General features: G+C 41.1%; 1 protein-coding gene across 1 annotated transcript; it reads right to left on the bottom strand.

Moving 5' to 3' along the window:
* Positions 1-844: 844 nt before the first annotated feature.
* PRR11 (proline rich 11) lies at positions 845-8,557 on the bottom strand. Its single transcript, XM_065418556.1, has 9 exons — positions 8,448-8,557; positions 7,814-7,967; positions 6,963-7,085; positions 4,985-5,224; positions 4,594-4,689; positions 2,324-2,433; positions 2,144-2,203; positions 1,962-2,058; positions 845-913 (listed from the first exon to the last, which is right to left on the bottom strand). Exons 1-9 carry the CDS (start codon positions 8,555-8,557, stop codon positions 845-847), a joined length of 1,059 nt encoding a protein of 352 aa, XP_065274628.1.
* Positions 8,558-9,533: the final 976 nt, after the last annotated feature.

The following is a 9,533-nucleotide window of genomic DNA, read 5'->3' as shown; positions in this document are numbered from 1 at the left end:
TATATTTGTTTAGGAACCAAGCATGTTCATTCCATTCCTAAAACACCAATTAGGACCTCTGAGCTTTCCATTTTGAAGCACTTCATTAATATTATTAGTTAATTATCGTAACCTTCCTGTGAGGTCAGTATCATAAGCCAAATTTTGCAGATGGGGAAATTGAGACACATTTAGTGACCATGCCCAAGGTCACATAGCAAGTCAGTGGGAGAGCCAGGAACTTAGGAGTTCCTCACTTCCAGTCCCCTGGCTCTAAACACTGGTGTCTCAAATTGGGTATGTTAATGTAAACACAAGCCAAAATGGTACATGCTGGAAAACTGTAATAATACTTTCTTATTGAGCCACATAACTATTATTTATTTAAAAAATTGCAAACCTATTTGTTACAGGAAACATTGGAGTCTTAAATTACTTTCCTCTTTTGAATTTTTTTCCTCTACCATTACAAATATTGCCAAAGTCATCTTTAAAAAAAATGTCAGACAAACAACATTAAGTTTAAATTACTTCCTTGTACATATGCATCTATATCACAAAAAGACAACACTTTTGGAAGTTTCAGAAGAAGTCAATGTTCCAAAGGACCAAAGAGACTTCATTCTCTTCTCATCATTTGAAGATGTACCCCAGTGTGAAGACTGAGACACATTAGGACATTCTGGGGAAGGCTGTACCTTCTGTGGATAGAAGACTTCCTTCTCGAGGACCATCAAAATGGCACTTTTTATGTGTGCTAAACTTACTTAAAATAACAAATTGTTTACCCCTTAGTGATATAAAATTGGGGTTAGACAAGTAGCTACCTGACCCTCAATTGACATAAAAATATTGCAGCACAGATCTAGTTCTGTTCATCAAAGCTGCTTGCAGTATGTAACCGAGCTGGAGAGGGAGTCTTTGGGTGAGCCATCTGTTAAAATAAGAACCAAGTTAGAATTTAGATTTCAGAAACAATTACATACTTACTAGCGGGTACTTCTTATTCATCGCATCCTAACTGTAAGCGAACACCTAGTCCAAGAGGATTCCTAACATGTATAACATTTGTAATCCTCAGTTTCTTTCCAGTGTCAGCAGCAGTCTTATTTTTAGCTTATTGTTTTTGGGGTATTTTTGGTGTTCAAAAAGCTGCTACCACCATGATAGTCATAGGCTTTGAGAACCTCTGCATATTCCCACTTGTGGGGTGTATTCCTGCAACCACTGAGCCTCAGAGACATCTAGAAAGCAGCACCCTAAATAAGCCCCACCTCATGTGAGCCCCAAATGTTTGCAATCAAAGTTATAGAAGTGCCATCCAACCCCTATCACCTCAGCTCCTTCTCCTAAATTTTAAAATCCTCTGAGAAAAGAACTCTAAGGGAGAAGGGAACACAGGGGGAGACTCTGCAAGAGTGTTGTTCCCCACACGTTGGAGGATGCAGAGGCCACGTGGATGAAGAATCCCGCCTGCTCTGCATCTATTTTGAGCACTTGATTATGCTTTGAATTAAATTCCAAGATTCAAGTTTGTTTTGTATGCTACAAATAATATTTAGCACTTCTAGCATTCTTTACATTCTCAAAGTACTGAACATACATTAACTAAGTGGTAGGTAGCATGAGGCAGTCGACTGGGTATCAGGAGACCAGACTTCTGCTCCCAGCTCTGCTCATGACTTCCTGGTTGATCTTGGTCAAATCACATCACCTTTCTATGGCTGTTTTCTCATCTGTAAAATGGGAATAATGACCCTCCTTTATAAACCACTAAGATCTATGGGGGAAAAGTTTTATTCGAGATAAGTGTCACTATTATGAGTAGTAGTAATTATGGGCTCAGCTGTATGAGGCACCAAGAGCTTTCACGTCCCACTGCCAAGCTATATGATAACATTTTGGAACAATATCTTATACTGGGCTTTTAAAACTCCAACCAAACTTTATGCAACAAGAAACTGACAAACACAATGTCTTACCTGAAATTTGCGCCTCAGTGCCTGTGTCATTATTGGAGTCAATCCTGTGCCGGTTTCCATGTTTTCTTTGTTAGTTAATGGAGTTCCACCAGGACTCCTGAAGAGATCATAAAAATGGTAAGGAGTATTATTCTTAAATTTCTGATTAATTAAAAAACAAAAGAAAACAGAAAGGAAGTTACCTCTGAATACTGACTTTCTTAAGATGTTTTCTAAGGTCTATTTGATTTTTGCTGGGAGTGCTGATAAAAAACAACAAAATGTTAAAACCAACATTTTTGAAGTACTATCAATGATGATTATTATTCTGAACATATACCATCTTTTCCCTGTGACATCAAAGAATGTAGAAAGTTCCTTACATTAGGAGGTTTGTAATGGGAGCTGGTAGGAGCTTGGATTTAGGTCTCAGATTAATGCTTTGTAAATCTGAAACTGTAATTAATGCCCTGCGCTTCATTGGTGATCCTGCCTAAAATTAAAAAAGAAAAATTTTATCAAAAATACATTTTAAAAGCCCCCACAAAACATACAATCTGTTTAATATTTATACCCTGCATGTTTTTAGTGCACTATGGCTCATCAGCTGTTTTGCGTCATTAAGATTTAATGTACCATGGACAAAAATAGCCATTTTATAGAAGACTCCTGTGCACACATTGTACAAGGAAAAATATCCATATATGGTTAAAATTCAGAAAGCTACAGGAATGCTGGATGCTATTACCCTAAACTAAAAAGGAACACACCAGGCATTGACCCTGGCTCTCTCTGTGGCCATGGGGCAAGTCACTTAACCTCTCTGCCTCAAATTCCCCATCTGCAAAGTTAGGATAACAATATTTACTCACATATCTTACTGCAGATTTGGAGATAGGATTAATCAGTCGATGAGCCCAAATTCAACTTTGGTGTGAGCCCACTGAAGTTTCTGAATGAACTCTACATAAGAGATGCATTTCATCCAATGTTTGCAGAGCGCATTGAAGGTTTATATAGATCTGCTAAGTATGATTATTAGCTGAAATCTAAAATCTGTCGTAATGTATTCACTGAACTACTTTATTAATTGGATTTATCATCATTACCCCCAAAACGTGTTGTCTAGAACTATAAAGGGCATCATAAGCAAAAGAATAGAGTAGCTAAGAATATGACTGAATAAATTATTTAAAACAACTTCACACAAGAGATGGAAAAGATCAAAGGGCATAGCATATATTCAGCACTTCAATAGGGAATATTCCTTGAGGCAGGAATAATAGGTGGTGCTTAAGTTTATTTTTAGGAGAATGTTTGAGAATTGAACTGTCAAATACAATTTTTCAGCTAACCAGAGTACAGGCACTAGCCTTGGTTAAAACTATGGCCTGAAAAATTCAATGCATGGCTCTAAATGAGAACAAGAGAAGTTTTGCAGAAGCCAAGCAAGATCAGGAATATGATTCTGGTCTCTACAACCCAGATTCTCAAAGGTATTTAGGCACCTAACCCCCACTGATTTCATTGGATCTACAGCTGTACACCAACTGAGGCTGAACAACAATATAGATTTCTTGACTTAGCAAATGTTTGTTTATTTAGCCATTAGTAGGGCCCTACCAAATTCACAGTCCATTTTGGTCAATTTCACAGTCATAGGATTTAAAAAATAATAAATTTCATGATTTCAGCTATTTAAATCTGAAATTTCACAGTGTTGTAATTGTAGGGGTCCTGACCCAAAAAGGAGTGTTGGGGGGTTGTAAAGTTATTGTAGGGGGGGTTGCGATACTGCTACCTTTACTTCTGCGCTGCTGCTCGCGGTGGCGCTGCCTTCAGAGCTGGGCAGCTGGAGAGCGGTGGCTGCTGGCCGGGAGCCCAGCTCTGAAGGCAGAGCCGCCACCAGTTGCAGCGCAGAAGTAAAAGTGCCATGGTATGGTATTGCCACCCCTTACTTCTGCTCTGCTGCTGGCAGGGCACTGCCTTCAGAGCTGGGCACCTGGCCAACAGCCACCGTTCTCTGGCTTCCTAGCTCTAAAGGCAGTGCAGAAGTAAGGGTGGCAATACCACAACCCCCCTAAAATAATCTTGTGACCCCACTGCAACTCCCTTTTGGGTCAAGACTTCCAATTTGAACACTGGTCTCCCACGTGAAATCTGTATAGTATAGGGTAAAAGCACACAAAAGACCAGATTTCACGGTCCGTGATGTGTTTTTCATGGCTGTGAATTTGATAGGGCCCTAGCCATTAATGGCAGCCATTTCTGATATGGTCCTGGGAAACCAGGAATTATTTTTGTTAGAACAGAACTTCAAGACACAAATCCTGGGTATAGTGCACAGTCCAACCAAATGGAGTACGCACTGAGGGCAATCTTTCCCCACACCCAAGCAAAGGAGTTGCTTCACAGTTTCTACTCCAGACTTGAGGGGAGAAAAGGTTGCGTATCTGCTCAGAAGAACCATTAATCCTGCACTCAGATCCCCAGTGTGCACAGAGCCCCTATGGAGCCGGGCTACCCAGTATATAGGGGTTCTACAACTGCTGCATGAGGCTCCCGCCAATACACTGTGGAAGACATTGGTTTGATAGCAGGCAGGATTTGCCCCAGAACAGCACTATCCAGTTATACATGTCCTTTGGTTTACCTGGTCTGTTTCTGTGTACTTCTGTGTCTTCTTTAGTTTCACATTCAGGAGATCCTTGAGAGTTATTTGTATGGGCCCATCTTTTACTGATGTAGCCTGAAAACAAGGGGAAGTTGGAACGAAGGGTAAAATCAGCAAATTGTGTGGCTCTCATAAGACACGTTTCCCTCACTTCGTACCAAAATTCATCAAAGACCAACTGAAGAAATACAAGTATCAGGAGGTAACCGTGTTAGTTTGTATCCACAAAAATAACAAGGAGTCCGGTGGCACCTTAAAGACTAACAGATTTATTTGGGCATAAGCTTTCGTGGGTAAAAAAACCACTTCTTCAATGCCACCGGACTCCTTGTTGTTTTTGAAGAAATACAATAATTCTATTACTCCCTACCTGAAGTGCTTTTGTGCTATTGCCCCTTTTGAGTAGTAAAGGTGCAGGTGGTGGTGGTGGTGGTGGAGGAAGAGGAGGTGGTGGAGGTGGAGGAGCAGATGCAGGTTGCAGCACTCCTGCAGAAGGCAGGGATACCGGGTCTGCCAAGCCGATTTGTGCACAGACAGGAACAGCTAGTAATGGTTTATTACATTTTTGGCAAAGAGAGTTTTCTGAGGAACTAACAACAGTCCCACTCATCTGAGGAGAAAGAAAAAAAGACAAAATAAAGAACATTAAATTAACTGTTTAAAGAATAGGAATGTTTAGGGAAGGGAGTTCATAACTTCCATTGATCCAGGATGCCCGGCCCACAATGTGCCTGCTATTGGAGTGATCATCAAGCTGGCTAACTGCTGCCTTCCAGCCTCAGGGTGGCAGTATTTCAGTGATGCTGTATGTGTAGGGAACGTGAAGTGATTTGCAATGAAAGGAGCTAAAGCAGTGGTTCTCAACCCAGTGTGCTTTTCTTTTTCTGAAGAGCTCTGGCTGTCAGCCCCAGGTGGGTGGGATAAAGGTAACAGCCGGGGCACTGCCACCCAGGGTCTCTTTCCCCCCTGCTCAATATCTCACCGTGAGGCAGCCCAGGCTCAGCCCCCCCAACCCCAGTCCCTCACCTCGTGGCGGTGGGGCTCTGGCTGTCAGCCCCAGGGTGGCTGCAGCAGCGCAGAAGTAAGGGTGGCAATGGGGCGCTAAGTCTGCTGCTATTGTGCCTCAGAGCTGGGCACCTAGCCACTGCTCTCTGTTCCGCCTGCAGAGCTGGGTGGTAGCACTTTGGGGGGAGGGTAAATGACTACAAATACAAATAAGGGGGGGCCCAATCAAATAAGTTTGAGATCCAAAGAAATGCAAGATATTTTGTATTTACACAGGCCCTATAATTTCCAAACCTGAATTTATACATTTCTCTAGCAATTCTATTCCATATTAGGGGTGGGATTTTCAAAAGCACCGCTGTGACTTGGGGGCACAAGCTTCATTGTCTAAATTCATTTGATCATCAACTTAGAGAGCATTCCCTACTTTTGTTTATATGTAGTGTGTGACCCAATTATATCCTACTAAACATCATCGGGGGAAATATTTAGGCCATAATAATAATAGTTCCTCTGTCATCAGGGAATGTTATGGGCTGGAGAATTTTTAAAAAGGCAGAAAAGTTCGACCAGTGATTCAGACCCCACTCCTGCAACTTCTTCCATTTCACCAGTTCCCTGAACCCTAAATTTGGGGAGGGGGCTCTATATAGACATAGTGGTCTCTGCATGGAGCAAGTTGCAAGGCTGCAGCTTTCATTTCAACAGCATCTTTTACTATGGAAAATTACTAACAACCATTATAGCCAAAACACAGTGAAGATCTTAAAAAAATATATATATATTTCTAAAAATATTTTACCTACCATTGTCGCAAACACCACCTTCAGCCATTGGAAGATGGAGAGATGGAGCAAAACATTACTCTATTTTTTTCCAGTTTGTGTACTTTGTGCAAACAGAGTCCCATTGCCAGATCAGGACATTATTGAACCTGTTTGAGCAGGTCTTTCACACAGTAGTAGGGGAGGGAAAAGACATCTTTGAAGAATAGGAAAGTTTGGTTGTAAAGCCACAAACATTGACGGAGCGATTCAGGGACACACGTAGAACCTGAAAACTACTTTGAATATTTGTCTAATTGACTGGATTTCAAGATAATGGTGTCCCTTCAGTAGCATACACATAGCACAAACACTTTTAGTCTCCATCACTGACCACAGATCTTTAAATGCTTAGGCCAGTGTTATTAAACTTTTTTGTGGACCCCTAAAAAGTTTTGAATGGAGATGTGAACCCCTTTAGAAATCTTAGGAATAGTCTGTGGACCCCCAGATTGAAAACCACCAGCTTAGCAAATATGAGAAAAATCACACTGCTAATGGGACTAACATGTGACTGACCTGGATCACTCCTTGTAGTCTGGAAAATTCAATTTCCAGCTTTTCCACCTGTTGCTTCAGCATGTTCAGTTGCCGCAGGTAGAGCCGTGAAGGAAATATGGTGTCTTTGATGACTTCAAAACTCTAAGCATCACAAAGAAACCAGAGGACTATTTTCAGAGTTAAACACAATGGTGTGAAATTTCAAAAGTACCTAAGGGACTTGGGAGCACAACTCACATTGAAAGTCAGTGAAAACTCTTTTGATTGTATTCAGTGGCATGAAACAACATGGATAGGCCATTTCAAATCTGCTCTCATTTTTTTCCTTTCCCATCCCTGGGTCAGAGTACACCAGAAAAGCAGACCTGCTACATTCATAAGATCTCGTCTTATAATTTGCTAATTTTGAATGTTGCACGTGGCTGCAAACTGGTAGACCATCAGGAACCAAACGATGGACCACATTTCTTTGGAAAGGTGTTGTCCTGCAGATGCTCAATAAGGTTTCAAATTTTAACTCTGAACTCTAGAGTATGTTTTTTGTCTGACCCATCAGGGTCATGCACTAACATCTCCTAGGCTATTAAGAGTTACAAGCTGGGTCCTTTGTCATTGCAAATCCTCCAAATATTGCATTAAAGTCTCCAACTTCACATACAATCTCAATGTCACCTTAATTTGGGGCATTTTTACCATACCTATTCCCCCAGCAGATACCCCCCCACTTGAACCTTAATAATTCCTTCCAAACCTATAGATTCTCCAATAACTACAATTGAACTTTCACCTTAATTTTGGAGTTAGGTACTGTACACATGCACAGAGCACTATGGTAATCTCAGACAGAAATAGAGATTTAGAAAACATACCTGTGCAACACTGTTCTGGCACCACCAATACAAAGATGATGCTGTCATTGCCAAGGGCCTTACTGCATCCTTTACACTGGGGAGGACTAACGGCCAGACTGAGAAAGTGCTACTTTGGCTGTGGGGGGGATTTGGAGGAAGACCATCCAATAACCTGTGGAAGAAAATTTCAAATTTAACTTTACAAGTAAATAAATCATTTTAGCCATCCAAAAATGTAACAGTGGTCAATCAGTTGGTCATTTAGAAGTGTCAATATAACAGGTGAGTTTGGAGTAAACATCAGTGCAAGGGAAGGGGATGGTAGGAAAATTTGTGTTACACTGTAAGGAACATTCCTGCCCTGGCAAAGGAATAAGATCTTCCCAACAGTTTTTTTCAGGCTCCAATTACTGAGATTTTGTGATAACTCTTTTCCAAGCCCCATTTCCTGAGGCATTTAAAATTAGATTGGATAGGAAGGACACTGGAAGATGTACAAGAGGGAACAATTCTGCAGCAGCCAGGCCATGAAGTAGATGGGACTCAACAAGTCTCCTCCATCTCCAATTTCTGTGATTCAGTGTACTCTTTGGAACTAGCAATGGACCTATGAATTGGGTTAATGAGAAAACTAAATGTAATGTGAGCTTACCTTTGAGGGAGAGGATTCAAGCACTGCAGTTTAGTGACATCTCCCTTCTTGTTCATTCGAAGTTTTGCTCGGGCCCGCAGCTTCCACCGGCGTTGCTTATACTTTGCCATTATTTCTAGGGAGCCAAGTTCAAGAGCAGTTCAATCATTCTACAAGAGTTTATAATGGGCAAGAAAGATGTGGAGAAATTGGAGAGGGTCCAGAGAAGAGCCACAGGAATGATTAAAGGTCTAGAGAACATGACCTATGAAGGAAGGCTGAAAGAACTGGGTTTGTTTAGTTTGGAAAAGAGAAGGCTGAAAGGGGACATGATAGCAGTTTTCAGGTATCTAAAAGGGTGTCATAAGGAGGAGGGAGAAAACTTGTCCATCTTAGCCTCTAAGGATAGAACAAGAAGCAATGGGCTTAAACTGCAGCAAGGGAGGTTTAGGTTGGACATTAGGAAAAAGTTCCTAACTGTCAGGGTGGTTAAACACTGGAATAAATTGCCTAGGGAGGCTGTGGAATCTCCATCTCTGGAGATATTTAAGAGTAGATTAGATAAATATCTATCAGGGATGGTCTAGACAGTATTTGGTCCTGCCATGAGGGCAGGGGACTGGACTCAATGACCTCTCGAGGTCCCTTCCAGTCCTAGAATCTATGAATAATCCTGCTTTCATTAAAGAGCAGAGCTGCCGCAAGAAGGTGGAAAAGACGAGGGATGCATGTCAATAAATCCTACTTCAAGATATTTGGAATTGTCTTGTTTGAACAGAAGTAATACTCAGAAACATTAATTATTACCTCCTTTAAAGTATTTCTGTGATCACCTGGAGAGAATTTGTACATGTTAAAACAGCTGATAGAATGATGTTGAAACTGACATTTTAAACTCTCCCATTTTAAACCATCCCATGCAATCGAATTTTTGACAAGGAATATTGGGAAGAGAGGACAAATCATAGATTTGGTAGAGGAAATCATCATATAATTCTACACAAGATATGGAAATATAATATATCCAGGACCTATGTAAAATGCACCGCTTGCTCCATGGGTGCCAAGAGAGTGACCTCTTTGTCCTCCATGGCACAGGACTGTTTT

Source organism: Emys orbicularis, chromosome 17 (assembly GCF_028017835.1).
Source record: "Emys orbicularis isolate rEmyOrb1 chromosome 17, rEmyOrb1.hap1, whole genome shotgun sequence".
Lineage (NCBI taxonomy): Eukaryota > Metazoa > Chordata > Testudines > Emydidae > Emys > Emys orbicularis.
This window is presented reverse-complemented; position numbering and strand designations above follow the sequence as displayed.